Source organism: Sciurus carolinensis, chromosome 8, assembly GCF_902686445.1.
Source record: "Sciurus carolinensis chromosome 8, mSciCar1.2, whole genome shotgun sequence".
Classification (NCBI taxonomy): domain Eukaryota; kingdom Metazoa; phylum Chordata; class Mammalia; order Rodentia; family Sciuridae; genus Sciurus; species Sciurus carolinensis.
This window is the reverse complement of record NC_062220.1, coordinates 47,227,689-47,255,527: the sequence shown is the minus strand read 5'-3', so window position 1 is coordinate 47,255,527 and position 27,839 is coordinate 47,227,689. Positions and strand designations below refer to the sequence as shown.

General features: G+C 37.9%; 1 protein-coding gene across 1 annotated transcript in view; it reads right to left on the bottom strand.

The window, feature by feature from the left end:
* Positions 1 to 27,635, bottom strand: part of Pon2 (paraoxonase 2) — a 34,482-nt gene extending 6,847 nt beyond the window's left edge. Inside the window, exons 1-5 of the mRNA XM_047560202.1 lie at positions 27,498 to 27,635; positions 17,713 to 17,783; positions 6,468 to 6,523; positions 1,689 to 1,854; positions 1,039 to 1,165 (exon numbers count right to left, since the gene is read on the bottom strand). Coding sequence (XP_047416158.1) covers positions 1,039 to 1,165; positions 1,689 to 1,854; positions 6,468 to 6,523; positions 17,713 to 17,783; positions 27,498 to 27,571 — 494 coding nt within the window. The 5' untranslated portion in view covers positions 27,572 to 27,635. The remainder of the gene's footprint in view (positions 1 to 1,038; positions 1,166 to 1,688; positions 1,855 to 6,467; positions 6,524 to 17,712; positions 17,784 to 27,497) is intronic.
* Between the last annotated feature and the right edge of the window lie 204 nt (positions 27,636 to 27,839).

Genomic DNA, 27,839 nt, shown 5'->3' with positions numbered 1-27,839 from the left:
GGGAGGTTGTAGCCACCTTATCTGCCAGCATTATGTTCTTGAGGTGGTAGTGACCCACTTCCAACTTAAATGCCTCCAATTCTATGAAGTCATTAGCCCACAGTTGCCAACTAACCATGTGAGATCACTTTGTAGAAAAGTCCCATACAAAACATAAAAGCCCCATATAAAACAGGCTATTCTCCCTTGGCAGGACAGGTATTTGGGTGCTGAGTCACCTAAGAAGAGGGCAACAGCATGAAAAATGGTAGGATGTATCTTTATTATCAAAATGTGCCTGAAGAGTATAGCCCTGTAGCCTAGCCTTTTGTCATTTCTCAAGGAAATGCTCCAGAACACTGATTATTATGAAGAGGGCCCTCAACCTTCATACACTATGTTCTCCATGATCTATAAGGAAACTATACCCATCCACCCCCCTGCCCACATATGCTTGTGCATGCGTGTGTGTGCGTGTGTGCGTGTGTGTGTGTGTGTGTGTGTGTGTGTGTGTACAGATGGAGTAGTCCCTATCCAAAATGCTTAAAACTGGAAATGTTTCTCATTTTTTAAAATTTTGGAATATCTGCATATATATAATGTATATTTTGGTGATAGGACCCAAGTCTAAACATGAAATTATTTTATGTTTTCTATACATATTACACATTTAGCTAGGAGATAATTTGATACAATATTTTAAAAATTTGTACATGGAACAAAGTTTCATATTGAGATAATACACATGATTCATATCCAAGTTTCATGTTGTGGTACTTTTAACTTGTAGCATCAAATTAGGGCTCAAAAAGTTTCAGATTATGGAACATTTTGGATTTCAGATTTTTTAGTTAGAAATGCTCACCCTGTATAAATATGCATACACATATAAACACATACATATAAACTCTTGTATTATACGTAATATATATTACATTTTATCTATAAGCTCATATATATGTATTAGCTCTTATAAAAGGTAAGAAGACCACCCACCATGGGGAATGTTTGCAAATGCTAGAGATAAACTAGAGAATGAACAAAAGACGGAAACAATACCTTGGAAGAAGCTCATGTTTGATTGTTTTCAGGTGTAACAGAGAATTTTCTTCTTCCTGGAATTTAAAAATTTCTACTGTATTCTTGAATTCCGGGTGATTTACAACAAAGAGATAAACTGTGTCATCTAAAGAATCAAAAGAACAGAGTTAATTTGCAAGACATAACCATAGGACCTCTGGGCAGACACTGACATTTAAATACCATGGGCAAGGAAAGGTTGAATGTACAGCTGTTAGACGACCTAACGGATCATTCTTCTTCCTGGTCTTTCCCATCACTGTCTGGTGTTATTTCTGATTATTGGTTCTCTGACCTTTAAGAAAGAGTGTTTCCTACTCCATATGCAGAATTCATGCATAATCTGTTCATAGTTTAATTCAGAAATATATCTCTTTTAATACAATGATCATAGGTATATGAAAAGGTTATGAAATCTAAACATTTTTTCAGGTGTTAACTGTTAGAATTTCAAAATGTAGCATAATTTACTGCCAGTTGAAGAGAGTGAACAAGTTGCTTATATGAAGATGCAGGAATAATTCATGAGATAATTGTTTCTTTCCCATCAGTATGATCCAAATCTATTTTCCACAGTCATCTGTGGGCCACCCCATGTTTCCTAACGCTGGTAGCTCGTCAGCTCTTACCGTCATCTATGAAGGTGCTGATGCCATGTGGATTAAAGGAAGCCAAGTCAAAACCTCGGCTGATTCTTAATTCCAGTGCCCTAGGTTTTTCTTCTTTTAGATCCATCATTAGTATTCCTCCAGGCTTATCTGGTGCAAAGCTGTGGAGTCCTGGACATTTCAGACCCTTTCCAAAACAGTGAAAAAAGTTAAGTACAAAGGCTTAAGTAACTTTACGGACTAAAGTAGGAACTGCACATGAATGATAAAGACTTTTGGTTAACGATGGTGGCATAAAGTCACAAACACAAAAGGTGGCAGCATAAGGCCAGAGAGACAAGATAAGAGAAAAAAATTTAAAAAATAATGATAGCTGGAAAGCTGAACAATGATTTTGTTGAGTTGAGATGGAAGATTAGGGATTTATGCCCTTCAAAGGGGTACCAGAAGGTTGTTGGAGAGACAGATTCCAGGTAGAGCTGAAAGTCTGCATATTAACTGTGCAAACCCTCAAACCCCTGGTCAGCATTTTGTCTCCACAAAGGCAGAAGTCTTGGTCAACAGAGTCAGTCATGATTCCCTTCCTTGTTTCACACCTCAGTTCTAATACCTCAGCAAATTCTGTCGACTTTGCCTTGAAAATGTATCCCTTCCCAAGGATGTGAACAGTCTCACCACCTCCTCCATGGCTTCCCTGATCCACATCACCACCATGTTATGGCAATCACTTCCTAATGGGCCTTTCTGCTACTGCCCTTAATTCCCTGCTGTCTATTCTCACCTCAGCATTCAGTTGTGTCAGATTATGTCATACCTGTTATCAAAATTCTGTATGACTTCCCATCTCCATCTGATCATAAGCAAAAATTCTTAGGACACCCAAAAGTTGCCAAATGATTAGCACACCTCACCCTCCCCACCCCAAACACTCATCTCTCTCCTGCATCTCCTATGACTTGTTCTCACCTTCCTTAATGTTCTTCAGCAAGAAAGTTTATTCTCACCTCAGGCTTTTATTCACTGTTCAGTCTGCCCAAGAATGTTTGGGACTCCACCCCAAGATATAGGACTCCTTTGATTTCCTTGTCTATACCAAATCTCACCGTTTCAGTAAGGCCATCCCCAAACAAAATACCTACCTGACCTGGCACATCCTGTCCTCCTTCTCCTGTTTTACTATTCTCCATTGCCCTTATTGCCATTTGACATACATGCATATTTATATTTACATAAATACTATTCAGTACTTAGTCCAGTTAAGATAGAAACAGACTTAGGTGACTACTGACCTCCCTCAGGGCTCAAGGGCTATTCTCTTTTCTGCCTGAAATTCTCTTCTGACTAAATCTGCAAGATTCACGCCTTCCTTTCCAACTGATTTCTGAGAAATGCCACTTATCAGAGAGACCTTATCTGTACCTTCTCCAAAATGGCAGCATGTTATTTCTACCCTCACTGTGGATGTCACTCTCCATCTCCACCTTAACTGATCTTTTGCTTGAGCACTGTCACTGTCCAATCCATACTCATAAAGCCCCATTGAACTCAAGCTAGGACTCTGTCGTGTTTATTCCCTGCTGGATTCCACTGCCTGGAACAGTGCCTGGCAAATATTCCATTCTCCTCCCACTTACTGGAAACATCACTTTTATCATGTCCTGGATCCCCATTTACTTACTGGTCTGTTAGGGGACTCTATTTTGTTCATTACCTTATCTCATGCCTATTCCTGTGCCAATATACCACTTTTAAAATTACTACGTCTTTATACATATATTGCATATATGCATGACATTTATAGGGGAGATTAAATTGCTGTTCTGAATGGAACTTCTTTCATTGCGTCTTGTTTTCTTCTATTGTGTGGGAAGCCATGGCATTTGATATGTTTATTTGAATCCAAACATTTCACTGAACTCTCCTCTGAGTTCTAATGGTCTGTTAGTTGAATCTCTTGGATTGTCTAAAAAACAAGGAACTGTATTATCTGGAAATAATGACACTTCTGTCTCTTTTATCCTATCTCACATTTCTTTTTTTCTTTTCGGTTATTAAGAACTCTTAATAGATTACTAATGACTGTAGTGTTACTGTGCATTTTCATCCTGTTCTGAACATTAATGGAATACTTCACTGTTAAAAATGATGTTTGCTGCAGGTTTCTGGGAATTTTCCTCCTATTTCTAGTTTGCTTGGAGCTTTTAATCAGGAATGGGTATTGAATTTTATTTAATGTTTCTTTTGGCACTCTAGGTCTTTTTTTTTTTTTTTTAATCAGTTACTTAAGTTATCTATTTATAAAATACTGATTCATTCTTACATTCTTAAGGTAAAACCTCATTGGTGATAATAAATTTTATTTGAATGCACTCTTAGTTTACTAATACAATGCAGTTTTATTTTATGCAAATTTAATGTATAATAAAAAATCACTTTATCCATAAAACTGTACATAAGAAATTCTTTTAGTTTTTTTTTTAGTTATATATGGACACGATATCTTTATTTTATTTATTTATATGTGGTGCCAAGGATTGAACCCAGTGCCTTACACACGCTAGGTAAGCACTCTACCACTGAGTTACAACCCCAGCCCAAGAAATCCTTTTAGTTTTAAAAAATCTATCTATAATTGCATACCTTCAAGGCTGGCAGGCACAGTAAGTAAAGTAAATTGGAATTATGCTATTGCTACATGGCAGTGACACTTCAGCTGTTAAAAATCTCCATTCTTTAGTAATGTCCCCAAAATAATAGTGAAGTTTACATGCAAAGGAAGCACTACCAGACAGTGATAACTCTTCCTGGTTATTTAAATATTTTTTCTAAAAAGTTATCATTATTTCTGATAAAATAGAAGTAACATAAAACTCAACATCTTCACTATTTTGAAGTGTACAGCTCAGTAGTGTTCAGGTACATTCACCTTGTTTGAATCTTCTTTTATATTCTATTCTGTGCTGTTCGATTCCTTATCAAGTGTGATGCTAGTTTTGAGGTGACCCTCAAACCCACACCTGCACAACTGAATGGGTTGGATGAACTAAAATATTAGGAAGAGAAGCAAATCACTCTTACTATGTGTGAGCAATTCACTTAGAAGGGCACATTTTGAGAAGTGTGAGTGACATTGCTGAGTAAATGAAAAACGTGATGAGGGAATGTTGTGAATTTGGGGAAAAAAAAGTCATATAACTAAGAACAGTTAATAGAGAAAAAGAAGAAAAAAATTCTGTTGATGATGGCTATAAGATCATTGTGATTGTAATGGGCCCTTCAGCCAAACTGGCTATGAATTTATGCACTTGGAGATCTCTCTTTCTCCTTAAGCTTTATCCCTTTGGGGGTAAAAATCCTGATGAGGTAAGTTCTGAAGAACACATCCTTGCATAAGCAAAGAAAAAAACACCCCAACTTGTACTTTCTACTTTATTCGAGAGTAAATTTTGCACCTCAAGTTATGAATAATTTTGACTAGTGGTTCCAGTGTTTTTTTTCCTAAGCCTCTAGACACATGCTTCTAAACAAACCCAGAGCCCTCCTACAAACATCACTTGATTAATTCTGTGTAGGCAATTAAATAAAACTTTTCTTTTAAAACTCAATATATATTTTGGAGTTTCTGTCAATGTCCATGGTATTTCCTTTTCCCTCAGGGGCACGAATGAGCTGCTCAGTCCTTCATATAAAATCATCAGGAACCTGAGAAGTGTTCTAACCCTTATTCTCTTCCAAGCTGAGTTCTCTCACCTTTCCCACAAGTCTGACAACTATTTTATTAGTGTTGCATCTCTCTTCTAAACTCTGTCCAAGTTTTCACATGCCTCCTGAGTCTCAGAGCCTGAAAATAATGAATGTTAAGGGGGAACAAAATAATTAAATCAGTCTGAAGAGTCAGATACTTCTTCCTCAAGAAAAACTGGACCAATGAAAGTCTCTTATCTCTGCCCAAACACGAGAAGTGGGGTCAGAAGCCCTCATCTGCCTACTTGTCTGGATTTCCAATTAGAATGGATAATGAAGCAGGCCAGTATCATACAGGATAATCAATTTTAAAGACTTTCTATGGTATGCTCAAAAGGGATATTATTTTTCAGCTTACAAGAATTAAGGCAAAAATAAGGGGTATAAATAAACTCAGTCAATGGTTTTTCACTTAGGATAGGCTATTCAGGGAAATAAAGAAAGAAAATGTATTGGCCTTGTTTTGGGAAATTTGGTATATTGCTTGAAATAAATAACAAATATGAATATATAAAATTGAAAATGCTTAAAACTGAATGTGTAGTGGAAAGAAGGATAGATCCTGTGTTTAAGATAGTATAATGGTAGAATCTAACATCCTAATGATGCCACAAATATCCTTTTTAGTAACACTTTAAAACATACGCTGCATTGGAATATTCTAGTGTGATAAAATGGGGAAAATGAACAATATGTTCAGACAATAATATGTTCAGAAGTTTTCCAAGATCCAGTGTGGATTGATATTTTTTTTCCAGAACATATTTTGGAGAGTGAGGCTTTTTTTTTTTTTTTTTGGTGCAGGACGGGGGCTGGGCGGTACCCGGGATTGTATTTAGAGACTATCTCAAGAGTTGCTTAGCACCTTGCCATTGCTGAGGCTGTCTTTGAACTCGCGATTCTCTTGCTCAGCATCCTGAGCTGCTGGGATTGCAGGTGTTTGCCATCATGCCTGGCAAGAGTGAGCCATTTTTAAAGCCAGTTGCTGCTCCGTGGGCCTGAACACACACCCTCGTCTCTCCTCTACTGCGCGTGGGGAAAGAAGATAGTACTCACCACACTAAAGAAAGCCAGGCCATTGGGAAGAATGTCAATATCTTCAGCACCAGCTTCTGTAAGTTCAAGCAGTGGAGAAATATCATTTTCAAATTGCTATTCGTTAGAGATAGTATCACTAGGACTTTGTTGACTCTATCAGAGGGTCTGTATCTTTATGGATGGTTCCAGTTTTTTCTAAGGCCCTTCTCTCTTTAATAAATGTCAGTCTAAACCCTTTCCTAAAGTGAACTTCTGACTTTAAATGTTAGATGTTTTATATTTACTCAAATCAAAGTCAAGTTATCACCACATTTCCAGCTATGATACAGAACAAGTTGACATCTGTACACACTTATGATAAACATCCAGATGTCTGGATAAAAGTAATTGACATCAGGGGAATATTTCTTTCAGAAGCAAGGGCTCACAGTCATTTAACCATGCAAATTTCCATGTCCTCTTCTCTGCTCATCCAATCTGAAGCAAAAAGACATCTCTCTCATTAACAGAGATAAAACACCTGGGATTACAAAGTCCCTCTTTTACAAACAGTGCCTACTTGTTCTCATAAGCACAGAAAGCTTTCTATTTAGGCTTTAAATTATAGGAAAAACTAGAAAAAGAAAATTAATGAAAAATACCATGCACCTAAGCCAGTTGAAGCTTCCAACTCCCATCTCTGAGGCAGGCTACAATTACTATTGATTGTTTATTGATTGTCTGTAGTACACTTCACATAGCACTGCAAATAATTAGACATAAGGTCTTCCCAGCAGTCTCACTGTATAAATTCCAGAGACAGATAATAGACCCAAACACAAGAAGAGAGAAATAAAAATGGCTTAGATTAAGCCAAATCATGACACATTCTTTGAGTCCACAAAATCCAATCTTCCTCTTTAAGATCTCTCCAAAGGATTTTTCCAAGATTATTGCTAGGTTGTCAAAATCAAACAGCATCTATCTGTACAGTCATTTTGGTGTTGATTTATGAGTTTGCACTTAGTTGGTTGTTTCTTCTACTGTTGCTTATTCTATCATTGTACAGAAAAGCAAAACAAAATAAGAATGCCAAGAACTCAACTTTTAAACATGATCCATCTGCCTGTTGCTCAGAAAAGAAGACACATATCAATAGCTTGAGCATGGTATAGTGGAGGGCGTCTGCGTGTCCCTGAAGAGCCACAAATGAACTTCAAAGAATCTGTGACCCTCTGAAATTCTATGCATAGCAAAAATGTCTTGTATTTGTAGAGATGAGAACTTTTCCTGTGAAAAGGACTATCAGCAGACTCGAACACCACTGGCTTCTCGTCACACAGTGATTCTCAACTGGGAATAAACAGGGAGCAGAAGAATGCCATAACACAGATACGTGCATACACACACACACACACACACACACACACACACACACACAATTTCACTCCAAGTTTTGCTTTTTGGGTTCATTAAATAGAAGCTCAATCAATCCAAAACTTGTTTTTCCAGAAAAATTATTTAAGAAATTTTAATTTCAGTGTGAATGTGTTCATACATATAAAAAGAAGGTAAAATATAAAATAACAATGTTTCTTTGAGTAGCAGAATTATGAGTGATTTTCATTTTCTTCTATCTATATATGCATATATAGAGAGATAGAAGAAACTTAAAAAAAACACAATATGTATTATTTTGTTTAAAATTTTCTGAGAAGGTACAAGGTCCTGGGTTCAAGTACAGTAACACACATACACCACACACACACACACACACACACACACACACACACACAGTGGGGGGGGTATAGCTCATATGGTAAAGCACATACCCGAGGCCCTGTGTTTAATCCCCAACACCAAAAATAAATAAATAAGTGAAAATAAAACAAAAGATAAAGTTTTCTACAAATAATAGTATTGTTTTAATAATCAAACAACCTAATATGTTTAAAAGATATTTTTATTTCAACCACATTCAACTTCTCATTTTACTTTCTCATTGTGACCTTCTCATTTTAATGAAGAAAATAAAAAATGAGTCTTATCTGTACCTTACTTTGGCATATTTTCCAGATTTATTCACTCATCTTTCACTTCTAAAGCAAACACCACAATTGACTTTTATTATCTACATCAGCTCTTTGGTATGATTACTTCAAGAGTAGCCAATGCTGAAGAAATTCTTTTCTCCTCTAATTCAATAGTAATAGTAGTAATAACTACTAACATTAAGTACTCAGGCTCTTTGTGAGTACTTTGTATACAATGTTGCATATAATTTCATAACACTAAGAAGCAATGTTATTATCCCTTATATTAGATCTGAGAATATGGAGGCTTTGAAAGGTTAAGCAAATTGTTTAAATTACAAACCAGGAATCTGGGACTCAAATCCTTTGGTGTGACCTAAAAGCACATGGAAAATAGTCAACCTAGAATTTAATGAATTTTTCTCTGTCAGAACCATCCCCTGCTTCCTCTCTAAAGATACTTCACTTTGTACATTCAACTACGGTCAATTCCTTAAGTTGACTTTCTCCCCAAAATTGTTGCTTCTGTGCTTCTCACAGAAATTTTTACCAATTCATATCCTGTGCTTTTCTTTAAAACCCTTTCTCCAGAAACTCTTCTAGCTTAGTACATCTAATGTCAACCCTTTTTCCTACTTCAGCAACTATCTATCCATGTCAGAGATGGCCAAATGTTCCCCAGCATCCAGGCCCCCCTTTACCCACTTAGCAATAGGCACGTGGCAACTTAGGCACAGATGACATTTCCCACTCTTTCTTGCTGATAGATGGTGGCACACATACTATGTGACATGTAGTCGATGACTTCTATTTATTAAGTCAGAAAGGCATGATATGACATGATATATTTGTAAAGCTCCCAAGAGTTGCCAAGAGTTCATTTCCAGTGACTTCAAATGTGGCACTGTAGTATGTGTGTGTGTGTGGATGTGTGTGTGTGTGTGTGTGTGTGTGTGTGTATGTGTGTGCATGCACGTGTGTTGATGAGGGTAAGGGGGAAGGAGTCTCACCTCTTAGAGGGATTAACCTCAAGTGCACAGCCACTACTGTTTCCAAAACAGGGAATAAAATCCTGGTCCTCCTGATCCTTACTGCCTACTGTAGCAAGTTGCCTTTGTCTATATGGGAATATATGTCCAGCACATGGTGTTCCTTAGCATCAAAGATCACTGGACAAGCAACTGTTGTTAGAAATATATAACCACAACTTATTATTAACTATTACACATCGCTAACACAGCACTCAACAAATGTTCATATGGTGTGTACTAACCACAGGGCAAAAGCAAAGAAGAAAGAAAGAAAAGCACAATTCTAATTAGATCTAAAAATGTATCCCAAATGTGCTTCTAATCACTCATCCTCTCCGCTCTGTTGCCTTTTGAAGTGCCTCAGAGGCATTAAACACTTCAGGAAAAGGGCCAGAGGTGACATATTTCCTCCTTCTTTCCAATTCCAGACAGCAGCTCACACACATCACAACAGAAAGGTCACAAACATAGACAGACGCCTGTTCAGAATACAAATGCTGCTAGGCTTGTTTTTCTCGGAGGCGCGCTCCGTCCCAGTGAGCTGTAACAGGAATACACTTGGCAGTTTGTCCTGTAATGTGTCTGGTTGTGCCCTATTGTCTACTCTGAGACTTGAATTCACAGAAGGTGGGCTTCATGGGGCCAAGGGCTGTTTAATAATGTGACAATTATTAACTCAGTAGCAAAAGTCACCTAAGAGATCACTGACCCAACCTCCCACTCTTGTCCAACATTCCTCACAGATGCCACCTGGCTTTTGCTAGACTGGTTCTGAAGGGCTCTTCTTGATGGAAGCCAAAAGGTAGGATAAAGCTGCCGAGGTACTGGGGACTCCAGAACTGCCTTAGTACTATGATTGTCTGCATGACGCAGCAGAGATCTAGTCAACCTGGCATCTGATACTGCGTTTGCATCCTCCAGTGAAGTGTTTGGGCAACTGAAAGAAAGAGAAGCTTTAGGACAGTCAACCAGTCCAGGAGGAGCGAGACAGGACTAGGAAAATAATAAAAAACAGCAATGAAAAGAAGGACGCCGAACACATTGCAAAGAGACACATAAAGAACAAGAGGCCAGCAACAGATCTGTAAAGAAACTCTTAAGCAGAAAGACTGCTCTAACAATAAAGGTTTGTTTTTGCTAAAATTGCACAGTAAACCCTGTCAGGTATGAGTGAGGTTACAAATATTAGTGTTGCCAACGTGGGGCAATTTATCAATGACTATCAAAATTTTAAACATACATCCTAATGACAACAATCTCATTGTTAGATTTATTCACAGACATGTAAATGTAGGAGCAATGACAGTCACTGATTTGTTTGTAATTGTAAAATTCTGCCACAATAGAATTACATAAAACTAAGAAGCCTCTGCACAGCAAAGGAATCAAACAATAGAGTAAAGAATGAAAGAAAATATTTGCAAGTTATCTGGAGTAGGGGTTAATATACAGAAAACATAAAGAACTAAAATGATGGCAAAATACCCCAAATAATCCAATTTTAAAATGGGCAAATAAATGATCAGAATAGACAGCTATCAAAAGAAGTGTACAATAACCAAGGATATGAAAAAATGTTCAGAACACTAATCATCAGGGATATGCAAATCAAAATTATGGAGAGACATCATTTCACCCCAGTAAGAATGGATGCAACCAACCAACCAACCAACCAAACAAAAGGCCCACCTTGCATGCGCCCTCCCAGAGCCGTCCCATCTCCACGCATCTAGCATCGTGCGAGACGCGCCAGGCACGACGGGGCGGACATGGGCGGAGCCGTGGTGGCCAGGCTGGGGCTGGGGCTGCTGCTTCTGGCACTGCTCCTACCCACGCAGATTTATTCAAACCAAAAAGCTGTTGTGACACTTTCAAGTAACTCCTCACAGAGTACCTCTGCTGCCCCCAATTCAACTCATTCTACACCCAAGGCAGGTAGCAGTGCCCCACAGTCAACAGCCAGTCTCCTTGTGATCTCGCTGTCTCTTCTACATCTCTACTGTTAGAGACTCAGGCCAAGAAACGTCTCTACTTCCCCATCTTCTAAACCCAATCAGAATGGCGACCAGAAGTCCAGTGTGTCAAGGAAGAAGCCGTTCTGCATTAAATCTACCAATTCCACACCTGGTTTTATTGGCACAGAAAACATTGAGAATTCCAAATTGATTGAAGGACATGTGAAGGGTTTCACAGGTGATGAATGCCGATATTAAATCTGCTGGAGTTTCACGTACAAGATATAAAGAGATAACATCCAAAATTGGGACATGATTTCCTTGAATGAGGCATAAGAAATATGGATACTTAAAACTCTACCTTGAAAACAAGAATAGATTTTATCTAGAGATAAAGAATGGAATGTGGAATGGAGATTTCAGTTTTCATTTGGTTCATGAAATCTGTAAGGCCATAAAACAGTTAGGTAATATAAAAAAGCTTCCATGATTCTATTTACATGTACATTAGAAGGAACTTCCAGGTGTTACTGTAAATCCTCAATGTATTGTTTCAGCAGTACTAATTTAATGCTGATATATTCTAGATAAAGTTTCACATTGTTAAGCTACTTCTATTCCCTTGGGAACTGAACTGTTTCCTCTGTGGTTTTTGGATTTGACATTTTGTTTAATCTTTTATGTTTTAATTGACATGTGCTAGGGCAATGATTGGAATCCACCCCAAATCTGTGCATCACAAGTAAATCTTGCTTATCCTTTCAAAGTCAAATAGTAGACATCTTCCATCTCCTGTTTTCATTCAATAAGAGTGCCAGATTCCTTTAGCTAAACTGATTCCAAAGAATAAAATTGCATTGACCTCAACTAATTTCAAAGTTCTGTTTTTATTTCTGCATTTGTTGATTACTTTTCACAATTTACAATTGGTCAGTTTTGAAGGTAAAATGGTAAATCTTGAAATTAGAAAGGTAACTATGTAAAGAAGCCAAAACTATAAATCAAGCATTTGGGAAGTGAAGACTGGAAGCTAGCTTGCATATTAAATTCACAAAAACTTTTATACTTTTTCTGTAAATACTTTTTTAAAAACAATGGATCAGAATAGCCACATTTGGAACACTTTCTGTTATCAGTCAATATTTTTAGGTAGTTAGAACCTGATCCTAAGCCTAAAAGTGGTCTTGATCCTCTAAATCTTTTACAACTGCCTTGATACACAGAAACTTTTCAAAAAATAGACACTCCCTGAAATCTTTTGTTCGCATGGTCACACACTGATGCTTACATGTTCCAGTATCTAATATGGCTACAGTAGTCTTGATACCCCAAATCATTTTTTTCTCATCTTTAGAAACCTACATGGGAACAACCAGATCAAACAGATCTGAAGCTTCTGTGTGTGTGAATGAACACGCCCCTTTGCATCACACCTGAATGTGAATAGATAGATGAATCTATTTGGATTGTATATTGTGTTTCTGTATTTATGCTTTGATTCATAGTACCTTCTCATGTTATGGAATTGATTTGCATTGAACACAACTGTAAATAAAAATAAATAAATGGCTGAAAGAGCAAAAAAAAAAATGGTAGTAAGGATGTGAACAAAGGGAACTGTTTATGCACTATTGGTGGGAATGTAAACTGGTGTATCTATTATGGAGAACAGTATGGAGGTTACTCAAAAAACTGGAAATGAAACTATTTTATGATCTAGCAATCCCTCTACTGGATATATGTCCAAAGGAAATGAAATTACTAGGTCAAAGAGTTAATCACATGACCATGTTTATTGCACCACCATTCACAATAGACAAGGTATCAATTAAACAAGATGTCCATCAACAGATGAAAGGACTTTTAAAATGTGCTATTTATAGACACTGGAATATTATCCAGCCATAAAAAAAGGGCAAAATCCTTTCATTTGCAGCAACGTGGATGGAACTAGAAGACATACTAAGTGAGATACACCAGTCACAGAAAGACAACTACCTATGTTTTCACTAATTTGTGGAAGCTAAAGAAGTTGATCACATAGGAATAGAATTGAATAGAGGTTACCAGAGGCTAGGAAGGCTAATGGGAACAGGAGAGGGAAAGGGTAGATAACAGGTACCAAAGTACAGTTGAGGGAAAAGTAGTTCTGAAGTACTATTGCATAGTAGAGTAAATGTAATCTATTATAATTTTAAAAATAACCAGAGTGGGAAAATTTGAAGGGTCTCAACACAAATAAATGGTAATACTTGAGGAGATATAAATGCTAATTGCCTGATCTAATTATACACAGTGTATATAAGCATCGAATTATAATACTGTACCTCATAAGTAAGTATAAACATGTCAACTAAAAAATAAAAAATTAAAAAAGAAAAGAAAAAAATCTCAAATACAGATGCTTGATATAATCACCAAACAAGGCTTTATTTATTGTTCCTTACATACACTGATAAGACTAAAAGAAGTTAACTATAATGCTTTAAACTTTCATAACTTTATTAGATCGCATCACTTACGGTAGACTATAAATGAATGTATGCTTTTTGCAAAGTATATAATTATCCTGCTTTAGCACAAGCATATTGCATTGCACTTTCCTTTTTCTGTTAAAAGCATTAAACTGGTAAAAATAAATATTGAGATGGGCTGGGGTTGTAGCTCAGTGGTAGAGCACTTGCCTAGCATGTGTGAGGCACTAGGGGTTTGATCCTCAGCACCACATAAAAAAGATAAATAAGTCAAAGGTATTGTATCCATCTGCAACTAAAAAAATTAAAAAATAATTAGGAAATGTCATAATATTTTTAGACTAAGGGAGATCCATACTGTCTAACTGAGGAGCAGTGTAACCAGAAGCTGGAATAGGGACTCCCTTTTAGGCATCATTTATACAGATGTTTGCTGTTCTTATATTGTAATTCATTTGGAGGAATTTTAGGCAGTCTGATGGAGGTCATATGAGAATTAAAGCCTTTGACCTCCATACTAGCAGGAGGGTGTGCCTAATTCATATTGGACGTGTCTTCAGTTTTTAAAAATGAAGGGACTTCCAAGAAAGAAAACATCCTGGGCCTCTTTTGACTTCTGAGGTGGTCTGTGGAACCCCTTTGTCAATTCAATATGATCAAAGTGAGATTCCTATTGGAAATATTCCATAATCCAGAAAGAACGTTATAAATGTAGGAGAGAATAATTAGCAAATTAAATGCCCATCAACAATGAAAGGATACATAAAATGTGATATATACGTACAAGAGAATATTAGCATTAAAAAGGAAGGACAGCCTGACACATGGTACATCATAGGTGAACCTTCAAGACTATACAGAGAAAAATAAATCAGTCACAAAAAGAGAACTACTGCATGAGTCTACTTAATATGAGGTCCATTGATAGGGACAGCAGAATGGTGGTTGCCAGGAGCCAAGGAGAAGAGAATGGGGAGTTATTGTTTAGAGGGCATAAAGTGTCAGTTTTCAGAAAGGCAGTGTGACACAGGAGGAAGAACAAGGTTTTGGAAATCATGCAGATGTAGACAAGTGTCTCAGTGCCTTGAACACTTTTTCACTATCACTATATAAACATTGAACCTGTTCTTTTATCTTTAAAATGAGATGATTGGATTAGGTCAGCTTTGAATGACCTATTTCTGTCACAATGCATATGACAGGTTGTTTAGTTCACTTTCTGTTGGTATAAGAAAATACCTGAGGATGGGTACTTCAAAAAATAAATAAATAAATAAGGTATCAGTTTGCATGATGGGGAATTCCTGGATATGGACACTGGTGACACACTGAATACTACTGAACTGTATACTTTAAAAGGGGCAAAATGATAAACTTTACATGATATATATTTTACCTCAAATAAAATTAAAAAAAAAAACAAGAAAAACCCTGTACCAAGCCAAATGTGCAATAAGTGATCAGTTACATAAATCATGAAATGTGGAAAAATTAAAAAGATGAGGCAAACAGACCTATGGAAAGCTGTTCATGCCATGTTAGGAATAAAGCAGGTTGTGAAACATTTATACTAAGAAGGCATTTGTGAAAAAAAAAACCCCGGACATGCATTTATATGTATATATTTGTTTGCATGTGCACTGAAAATTAAAAAAAAAAAATCTTGGGTTACTTCTGTGGGGTAATGGGGAGTTTGTTGAGAGACTTTTATTTTCCATTTTTGACCTTTCTGTACTGTTTGAACATATAATGTTTATGTGCACTTTGTGCAAAACATACTGTGAAGTTACAAAAAAAGATAACTCTGCTAATGTAAGTTTCCACAACATAGTATTAAGAACAAAAAGGTAGTTCAGAAATATGGATATTTTGACCCCATTTGTGGTGTTGTGTGTGTGAGAGTATTCCCAAACAGGCAGGAAAAGTATGGAAAGACCCTCAACACTTGTTCAACAATGTAACTTATAAGAAGGAGTAGGATTCTTCTGTGCAATCTGGATTTCAATTTCTTTTCTTTTCTTTTCTTTTTTTTTTTTTTTTGCAGTGCTGGGGATTGAACCCAGGCCTTGTGCTCAAGAGGCAAGCACTCTTCCAACTGAGTTATATCCCCAGCCCTGGATTTCAATTTCTTAAAAACAAAACAAAAAATTAAAAGGTCTGTCCCACCTGTAGATGTTGTTATACAAGGACTCGAAGGGACACAATGTTAGTTTAGTAATTTCCACACTGTGGCTTAAGGTTATAAATAAATTGCCCAAGATTTTTCAAAGTCTAAAAATCTCCAGCCTAACTACAAATTCCTCATTATAGGTGAAAAATACGAAGGCCATGCTTTATACCAGTTCACATTGTAAGTGTGTGGCAGAACCATAACTAGACACTGGTGAAGCCATAATTGAAGACAGGCAGTTAGGATAGATAGGTGACTGGAGAAAATGGAGACCAGTTTGGATCTGAGTCTGGGAAGTTGGAGACCGCCCCTGGGAGATTGGAATGTCAATGTCTCCAGAGCCCTTTGATCACCAAGATTACCTGCCTCTGCTACCCCTCCCAAAAGGCTGCAGGCAGGGAATTGCTAATTAGCCACCCCCCTCCCCCTTGCTACCAGCTTGGATCACTCCATTTGGCCCTTCCCCCTACCCATCTGCTTCTACCTTTTTGCCATCCACAGGGATCTCCTGGGCCTAGTCAAGTAGGCAGCAATGAGAGATATAAGGGGGAAGAGAGGAGGAAAACAAAGCAAACTTTAGTCTATAAAAGATGCAAGGCACTCTTACTTCTTGGGATACCAGAACACCAGCCATGGCCCGCTTCTCCATCCTGGTGAGAAGTCTGGGTCACTACCTTTAAATAAAACCTGCTTCATATGTCTAATGTTCAAACTTCAACATTTGAGGAAGCACAACTCATCACCAATAAATGGCAGTATCACTAGGTGCTGATCTTTTTTATTTATTTATTTTTTCCCTATTCATACCCTAACTTATGTCCAAGAAAAACCAATATGTTATTATTCATTGGTAATGCAACAATAGTTACTGAGAGTCTACTGTGTAGTAGTGACTTTGGTATATGGCAAAGGGGAAAAAGCAGCAAGACACAGTATCTGCCTGGAAGAAATTTCAGAGAATCCAGAGAGGCCCTCAGTGTGAAGAGATAGTCTGGGCAGATCTCTCACCTTGTGCATCAGAACTGAACCTGTTCTTAGGAGCTCCTCCTAAGATTCAGGCTTTATGCAGCATCCTGCAAGGAGTCAAGGAGATAGGGACACCCCACTCATTATGCTCTACTCTGTAGTCACAGCGAAGAAGACAAAATAAGAAAAAGTTTTTGTTCAATTTATTTTTTGAAGCATCAAATATACATTAGTTATTAGACCCGATGCTGGTTACAGTGTAATGGCAAGATAAATGCTGGTCCTGACTACAAGGAACTCACCTTCCTTCCAACTTCTTGTCAGTAGGTGGCAGATAGGACAATGAACTCAGACTGCAGAGGCCATCCACAACAAACACAGACTTTACAAACGAAATTCAGAGGGGTCGCGGAACAAGCAAGAAATCAAACAATAAGCAAAGGATTATATAAACAATTAATAAATTACAGTCAGCATTAGAAAGAAGAAATACAGGATGCATAAGATCAAAAGAGATACACCAAAGGGTGTTCTGTTGATCATGTGATTTAATTGCTGAAGAACACTAATTGCATGCAGAACTACTGTTAATGAGTGTTTTAATGTTGGTGGTCAAACACTGTAATGTGTAAAACAAGCATTTTCTCATACATACCAATTCCTTTAATCAGGTGGCAGTTTGGAAGGTCTACAGATTCCACTTCTCCGGTGGCTTTAAGTCGATTTCTGTTTAAAAAAAAAAAAAATTGTTTATGTATTCCCTGCTTTGTTCCAGAAAATGTTTAAAGAGGCTTTCAGCAATACATAAAGCAGCATAAACCTAAAGCAGATGAAAGAGGAAGACAGAAAAACAAGTATAGGAACATGAAACAGAACCAGAAATGAAGTTAAATCAAAAACACAAGGCGCTGAAGTTCTGCATATAGTCGGGCCTGTGAGAGAAAGCCCAGCACTTGACAAACACAACTTGTGTGCAAGCTCCTAAGCAAATAAAAATAGAGCACCAGGTCACATTTCTCAAAGCTCTGATGTGGGAAGAGAACTCCAAGGTAGCTCCAGAAGCCCTTCCCACTGAAGAGCCAAACAATGAAAAATGGCGGTCTCACTCCATGACTGAAAAAGGCCAAGAACAAATGGCACCAGCACACACCACCCATAAAGAGTTACAAAGGAAGACAATATGTATCAGGGTTGGAAGTCTGGAGAGCACCAACTACTTTGGCGAATTACTTGCTCTGGTTGTTTTGTGGGGTAGGAAGAAGAAATAACGAGGAAATGCTGAACTCTGCTAGGATATCTTTCCTCATTCTTTCCACCCTAGAGGACTGCAAAGTGGTTTGGGCCAATACTGTAGAAATGATAATGCTGAAGGACACATACTACAGGCTTTCTCTTCTCTCATTTTCTCATCTCTTGGTTCTTTGGAGCCATATGAAACAGAAACTGTACTTGCAGAGAACTTTATGCTTTTCAAAGTGGTTCCACACATTTAAGAGTAATAGTAGTAATAGTAATAATTTAATAATAAATAGTAATAATAGTAGTAATTTAAGAGTAATAGTAATAATAGTAATCTGCCCCTTGTTCTTCTATTTGAATCCCTGACAGCTTCTCACTTAAAGACACTGAATATGTGGAAGGGTACTGGTTTCTTGGCTAAATGGGGCCTAGGTCATCCAGAACTACTAAGTGATTCTGATAATTCACATCATAAAGCTTCTAAATAAAAAGATAACCAGTTCCTCCGTTCTTCTCTCACCCCCACACCCACCAAATGAGAGGGAGGGGGGTATGAAAAATGGTGGAATGAGACAGACATCATTACCCTACGTACATGTATGATTACATGAATGGTATGAATCTATATCGTGTACAACCATAGAAACAAAATGATGTATCCCATTTGTGTACAATGAATCAAAATGTAGTCTGTAAAAATTTAAAAAAAAAAATGTTAACCAGTAAGTATTTGGAATCATACAATTCAAATAATATTAAATTTATGGAAACACTACATCAATGAAACAAATAAGGTATAAATATGTAAGTGCAATAAAAACAAAATGCATTGAATTAAAAAATTTAAATTAAAAACAGGTAACAAAAATAAAACAAATCTCACTCCTACATGCCCCAAGAATAATTTTAAAGGAAGAGAGAGAGAGAGAGAGAGAGAAAATACACATTGTATGTAGTTGCAGCAGTAAGAGTAATGATGAAGATCATGCTGATGAAAATCATAGGTAATCAAAGGAAATCAATAACAAAGCAGCTGTAACTCACTGCTGTTCTAAATCTACCTGTTCTAAGTGATTTACTTCAATATTTCATTCAATTTTTCAAAGCAACCCCATGAATTAGGTACCATTATCCCCATTTTAGAGATGATGAAACTGACTTGAAGAAGGAAAGCAATTTTCCTGGAGGTCTGACTCAGTGAGGAAGAACTGGAACTAGCTGTCACCCAGAGGTAGTCCTTGCTGTCATCACTCTGTGCTTTCCTCAGGAGTAGAGACCTGTGCGCCTGCCCTACCAGGAACATCTCCATGACCCTTGGCAGGTCAGGGAATCTCTACGGACCTTAGTCTTCCATATGGATACAATAAGGATGAACCTGAAAGACCTCTAAGATTTACTAATATGTGGCTCCAGAAACAGATGTAGACACAAATCAATGGGTCACAGCTGTAGTTTGTACGTCAAGTATCATGTGTTGATTGGGGTGTCAATGTTATACAACTTACTCACTATGTCTATTTGACTATACAGAAATAAGGATGATGATGATTACCTCTACTTTTTCCAAAGATAAACTATATGATTAAACACAATCTGTTCTATGTGGATGCTAACCCACAACAAGGGAGGGAAAGATAGAAGCACATTTAATTAGACAAAGGGGAAAGAAGGGAAGGGAGGGAGGATGGGAATAGAAAAGACAGTAGAATGAATCGGACATAACTTTCCCATTCTTAAATATGAATACATGACCAACATAACTTTACATAGTAAACAATCACAACAATGGGATCCTAATTGGAACAAGTTAATCTATGTATGTATAATATGTCATGTACATTTAGAAAGAACAAATAAAATAAATAAATGAAAAATAAATACAACTGTTCAAAGTAACATGCTTAGATGTATTAGAATGGTTTAATGCAGGGTACTTGTTTCAGTCAACTTCAGTTTGCATAAATAACTGACTGATGCACTTTGCTAAAAAGGGCAATCTTCAACTAGCTTAGTTGTAAACAATCATCTTTAGAGATGCAGACTACCTGCTATTGAAATTGAAGAATTACGTAAGAGCTTCCAGTTAATCAATTAAGTTTTCCCCGTGCTTTCCTTTATTATAAAAGAAAAAGAGGATTTTGTTTCAATTCTCTGTGGTTCAAGTCTTCCAGAGTTCCTTGGTAGAAAACTGCTAGACTTTCTCCCTGGAAGCATTTGGCTTGAGTTGTTGGCAGAGGTACTTTTGTTCCTGATAGAAATGGCAGACACAAGAAGAGCGAGCTAGTTGACACCACCCCGCTTCCCATCTTTGTAATTTGAACACACACACACAGTCCTTGAGACAACAGAAACAACAGTGACCATTTCATTCTTGACAAGGAAGAGGCTGTAAAGTCAACAGTGAAAGGTCACAGCACAAAAACAGAATCCAGTTTCTTGCTGTGATCACTGATTCAGTATATGCCCTAGCTACAGTTTTTATTAGGTAAGAAAAATAAATCCTTATTTGTATAAGTCACCATTAATTTGATGTATGTTACTTGCAACTGAAAGCATTCCTAACTGATATCAGATTTAAGAAGTTTGGAGAATAAAGAAAACAAAGTTATGCAAACCTCTTTGAATTAGCAGGTCGAAAAGGCTATAATTATTCATGTAAAAGTATAAAATAAATAGTATGAATACAAATAAGTGCTGACAAGAAAAGGAAAATCTCTTTACTTTTGTACAGCCTGTTTGCTCTCTTAACACTTCATATCCACAGCAAGCTTATGGTTATTGGAGGTCTGAGATGGCATGGTTACCACTCTGCTGTCATGCAGACATCACCAATCAATCATTTCACTCCTTCCCTTCAACCCAGAGCCAGCCTCAGACACTTTGTTCCAATAATCACAACAATGTATTAAAAGAGATGCTCAAGATGATAGCTCTTTGCCTTCTCTGCTAGAGGTTCCTTTTGTTTTTTTCCCTTTTCTTTTTCCTTACAATTCAGTTATCTTCCTTTGAGTTATAAGCCCATGGCAGGTATAATAAGGAAAGGATACATACTGGCTTCCCTTGGCTGTCAGCAATCATTCCCAGATGATCCCAGCAGACATCATGAATATTAGATACCTGAATCTGGGATCCATGACCTTCAAGGAATCAGTGGGTAGAATTCAGAGACCCATTACGTTGGATGGGGGAAAACACCACTGTAGTCAAACCTCTAACTGAATGGAGTATTCCCTTTGATAACAAGTGGGGACAACAAACCACAGTACCTATCATTAGCAAAACCTGTGACTCTTGGTAACAAAAATGACAGGTTCTGCTGCATCACATTTCAGTTGCTGTAGCCATCTCCAGGTGCCACTTACGCTCATCATTACTTCAAACTATCGCTGTTTGACATTTACCCACCTCTGGATCCCTTTAAAAAGAAGCTCATGTTATTATTCATAAGTTAGGTTTTAGAATAGTTTGGTAGTAAGGAATCAAGGCTACTTCACCAGACTGCTAAGAAAGCTACATCATAAAAAGTTTAAGAAATCTTGTGTGAACATCGTTACTATCACATGTAACTCTTATTAAGCTTATTGTATACTTGGCATTATTCTAAGCACTTGACACAAGCAAACTCATTTCATTTATTTCTTATAATCCCACAATGGAGTGGGTGGTACTTCATCAGGGCACTACCACACAGAAAGGGGAAATAACTAGTCCAGGGTATAAGATAATAAAGCCATTAATGAATTCAGGCTATCTTGCCACAACGCATGAATTCTTAACCAACAGTCATTCATGAAATCGATCTCTATTTCTTCTATTTCTAGTACTCATCCAGAGTGGGATAAGACAGCGGCTGCTTGTCACTGGCTTGCTCACAGCAGGGAGCAGTAAGGGCAAACCATGCAACGGTGCCAATATGCCTTTAGTAAAGCTGGAGAGCGTTACTATCAGCTGCTGCTTTGTGCCATATCTCATTGCCTTCAAACTTACAAAACATTGGTGGGGCTTTATCTTCTATGTGTAGACATACACAAATATGGGCTTTATCTTTTATACACAGACTTGTAAAACTATTTGGAATTCAACCCCTAAGACCCTGCAATGTTTGCACAAAGTAAGTAAGAATTTGTGCTTAGGCATGCAAAACTGGAGAAAATTTGTCAAAGGTAGAAAGGGTCAGAAGTGATAAAAAGGCTGGAATCAGAAGACCTGGCATAGCTAATAGGTCCAGCACTAATTAATTACCTGATGAACTAAGCAGTTAAGTTCTCCAAACCTCAGTATTTACATGTGTAGTGTATATATATACATATATATATAAAATATATATACATATAAAATATATATACATAAAATGAAAGCATAAAAACAAAAGGATACTCTTTCAAAATGTCAATAAATGCACTTTTTGGTTTCATATAAAGAACTTTCTATACTTGGACACAGTGACCAGTACTCAGTAGTCACATGATAAATGACAAGGGAAATCGTAGTTTAAAAAAAAAAAATAGCTGCCTCTTTTGAAGAGTTTCAAAACAGACTCCAGAGTTGCTTTTTGGAGCTGTCATAAAAGTCATCAACCATTAAGCAAAATGTTCAGACACTTGTTTGGGGTGCTCCTGCCCACTCTTGGGTCTCTGATGCATTCGAATCATCTCATGACTCATGCAAACAAGACTGTGTATCTGGTGATAGGGAGCAAAAAGCCTGGGAATATTTGCTTATCTCTATTTTCTTCTTTATTGCTCAATTAGGGAGGAGTAGAAAAGATGGGTGTGAAATGCCATCCTCTCCTGGGAAACTCAGCCAGTTACAGTTCCAAAGGAAACAGACAATCTTGATTACATGTATCCACCTGGGACGCACTTACACTAAGACTTACCCACTGTTTATCTGAAATTCAAGTTGAAATTTAAATGGGTATCCTGGGGGAGAAAAGTAACTTAGTTGCCAAAGTACCATCTGTAATAACTAATTAAATAGCAGACACCAGAGTACAGCAAAACAAAAAGTTTCTGTCCTTTCACCTTCCTCTGAAAAGCCTTTCCTGATGGGAAGGTGGGAACATGCTGCTTTTTGAAATAGACTCTCAAGGTGTGAGAGGAGAAATGCCATACATCTGAGCACTGCAGACAGTGGACATTCATCCTCAAGCACAGTCACCACATAACAGGGTCCCAGTCAAATCTGAATGTCAATGAATGATGTGCTAGTACAAGTCCGTACCAAATTCCATGCTTACACTAAAAATAGAGTATAAGTATCCCACACTTATGCTAAAAAAAACGATTCATTGTTTATCTAAAATTCAAACCTAACAGGGCATTCTGCATTTTTGTCTGCTAAACTGAGCCACCTACCACCTACCCCCATATTCTCACATTACCCTATTTGGAGCTTCAACTAGCTAGTAAAGTTACCACCCTGTGAAATCACTGCTCATTAAAATTTATCACAGGGCTGGGGTTGTGGCTCAGTGGTAGCTTGCTTGCCTAGCATGCATGAGGCCCTGGGTTTGATCCCCAGCACCACATAAAAATAAATAAATAAAGATATTGTGTCCACCTACAACTAAAAAATTAAAAGAAAAATTTATCAGTCAAATCTTTGCAAAGAAAAATTATATCATACTGTAAATTACTTATCGGGTACATTCTATGTCAATAAACCTTATTTGCTTTGTCTTAGGTTTGCAATTATAATACGTATCGTTCAAAGGGACTTAATATTAAAACTTTAAGATTAGAAAGAGAGAGGAAAATTTGACTTAAGGAAATTTCAATTTGTGGAAACACTAGTGATTTGAACACTAGTGAAAACCTAATGAGCCTATGAATTTTGGTGTTCTTGCGTTGAAAACAGAGCTGGAAAGATCATACAAAATCATCAAAATTCATTAGATCTCAAAAGCACAAGCAAGCAAAGCAAAAACAGACACAACAAAGGATACAATCAACAGAGTGAAGAGACAACCTACAGAATGGGAAATATATTTGCAATACATCTAATAAGGAGTTAACACCCAAAATATGTAATGAACTCAACACATTCATTCATACCACAAAACCCCACCAATTTGAAAATAGAGCAAAAGTCCTGAATAGACATTTCTCAAAAGAAGACATACAAACAGCCATTAGGTATTTGAAAAATTATCAATATCACTAGTCATCAGGGAAATGAAAATCAAAGTTTCAACAAGATTACCCCTTCTCTTTAGTTAGAATAGCTATTATCAGAAAGACAACAGATAACAAGTGTTGGTTAGCATGTGGAGGAAAGAGAACTTGTTTTTCTTTTTCTTTTTCTTTGCAGTGCTGGGTAAGGAACCTACTGCCTTATACCTGCTATCAAGTGCTTTACCACTGAGCTACACCCTTAGGGTAGAAAGGGAACCTTTATTTACTATTGTTAAGAACGTAAATTAGTACAGCCATTATGAAAAACAACATGGAGTTACCTCGAAATGTTAAAAATAGAACCATCGTATGATCCAGCAACCCTACTCCTGGGTATATATGCAAAGGAATGAACTCAGTATGTTGAGACTCTGCATTCCCATGTTCACCGCAGCACAATTCACAGTAGCCAAAGAGAAAAACAGCTTAAGTGTCCATCAATGGGTAAATGGTTAAATAAAATGTGGTACAATGGAATACTATTTAGTTACAAAAGGGACAAAATCCCTGTCATTTAAGATATACCTGGAAACATGTTAAGTAAAAAAATTCAAGCACAGAAAGACAAACACTGCATGATTTCATTCATATGTGGAATCTTAAAAAAGTTGATCTGTAGAAGTTGGAGTACAGTAATGGTTATGGTTAGGAGAGGTTGGGGATAGGGAGAGAGGCATCAATGGGTACCATGTTACAAGAAGGATTACAATGTTACAAGAAGTTACTGCACAGCAGAATGACTAAAGTTAACAAGAGTAAAGTGTATTTCAAGAGCTGGAGAATATCATGCTAAGGGAAATAAGCCAATCCCAAAAAACCAAAGGCCTAATGTTTTCTCTGATATGCAAATGCTAATTCACAATGGGGGGTGCTAGGGAAGAACAGAGTTACTTTAGGTAGAGGGGAGGGGGTATGAGGATAGGAAGTAGAATGAATCAGACATTATTACCCTATGTGACATATATAACCATACGACCAGTGGGATTATACATCATGTACAACCAGAAGAATGAGAGATTCTACTCCATTCTATATGATGTATCAAAGTGCATTCTACTATCATGTATAACTAATTAAAACAAATTAAAAATTTTTTTAAAAAAATAAGGAAGGATTTTGAGTGTTCTCAGCACAAAAATTTTATAAATGCTTAAGGTAACAGCTATGTTAATTATCCAGATTTGATCAAGACACAATGTAAATATTGTATCTCATAAACACGTACTTATTATGTGTCAACCAAAAATAAAATAAGACATAATAGAAAATCATTCAACTCGCAAGTGTTCTGCAAAGAGCATTTTCATAACATGATAATTAAGTTCAACATGTCCATTTCCTGCTAATGAGCATCTTTCCCCCTCCACACACAAGCACACTCCTGCATTGCTTTATCAGCAGATAAAACTACAGCTATGGGACAGTGGAGCAACTTTGAAAGCTATGGTGTCACCTTTGACTTCAGCTTCATTCCTGGGGTTAGAAAGTTTGCGTCCCTGTTCTCTCTTCAAACTACTGCAATACCTTAACTAGTTTCCCTGTGTTCATACTCTATTTAGGTAGTTCTCAATCCTGAGTACCATTAGAATTACCATGAGAAGTTTTGGTTTGGTTGGTTGATTGGGTTTTTTATTTGTTGCTGTTGGTGGTGTTTGTTTGCAGTGGTAGGTATCACACTCCAGGTCTCACACATGCTAGGCAAGCACTCTATCTCTGAGTTATACCCCCAGATCATCAGGAGAGGGTTTTTCAAAAACAATAAAAAATATACCAAAGATCAGGTTCTCCCCAGACCGACCAAGTCAGAATCTCTAGGGATGCTACCCAGAGACCAGCCTTTTAGGAGATCCTAAGGTACAGAATACCATTGCTCTATTCTTGCAGGTTCATTTTCATAATGCAAAACTGGTTATATCAGGTTCCTGCTGAACGAACAAAAACCATCAGTACTTCCCTTTGCCCATCAAAAAGGGTCAAGTTTTCAATTTATTCTGAACAACTTAAAAGCCCTTCCTTCCCTCTACCCCTGCTATTCTGTTTCCTTGAATTTATGCTCCCCTCAAACTGGTCCACTTGCCAGTCTCCAATCTCCCCACCTTAGATCTTTGCTCACACTGCACTTAAAAATCCTGGAAGGCCTCCTCCATCACCACACTTGCTGCACTCACTTCAAAGCCAATGCCAAGGTCTCTGCCACCAAAACGCCTTCAGGGGATGTAGGACTACATGGGTTCCATTGTACCTTACCTGGGCATACCAATTCATATATTTATTTTATTTCTCTTTTCTCCTATATTAAGAATATTAATATCTAGATATTAGAATCTAAATTTACTATAGGAGCCTGCCTAGGAGAACACGACAAACATACATAGTAGGTGCTCAATATTTCCAGAACTCTTCTGCATGAAGCTTATAAAATTTTAATTGGTAATTTAGAAACCTTGATGTTTAACCATCAAGCTTTCAATATAACTAAAATATGAGATGTGCTTCTACTGTTCGACTTTCTGGCTTCAGGGATCCCGGGTGAATAAATAAGGAAGTGCTGTAAGAACAGTAGCTTTGTCAAGTGGCTTTGATCTACAGCTCCAAAATCAGGGAACAGAAAAGTTTCTCCAACTATGCTGGGGAGGGATGGCGAGCACAATATTAAGTAGGGATCTGGTTCAAGCAACAAAGAGAAGCAGCACCAGTGACCTGAAATAAATCTTTATAATTAAAGTTTCAATGCATGAGTAATAGTTTTGTTTTCAAGTTAAAGCACTAGGTTTGCCCTTGAGTAATTGCAAAGCACTTCCCTGCCAACTTAGGCAGAACTTCGTAAGCAGAAAAGGATTATAAACTTTTTAGAAAGTGTCCCGGGAGGGATTGGGGTGGGCCCAGCTAGCTGGGGGAACCGCGAGCAATCAACAGCTCTTCACCCCGCCCACGGTCCCCCGCCCTGGAGAATCCTTCCACCCACCCAAGTCCCCTCCCGCAGCCTGGGGACCCTCGAGGAGGGGCGCCCGGAAGCCCCACCTACCTGAGCGCCAGGAACCTCTCGCCCAAGAGCGCCAGCGCCATCCCCATCAAGCCCACAGCCACCAGCCGCCCCATGACGCGGGAGCGGGCCGCGGAGTCGCTGGGGCCAGGCCGGGCAGCACCGTGGGCGGTGCCAGCTTCCCAGCCGGGCGCGCAGGCCCGCCCCCCCCGCCCCGCCCGCTGCTCCGACTCCCGGGCTGCCGAGGCTCCGCCCTGCGCTGGGCCCGGCCTTTGTCCTCGAGAACCTGCAACCCAGACACCTTCCCGCGCCAGAGCAGACCTCCCACGCCTGAGTTAGGTTAATGGCCCGAAACCTTGAGAGCCTTCCGTCCCTTCCTGAACA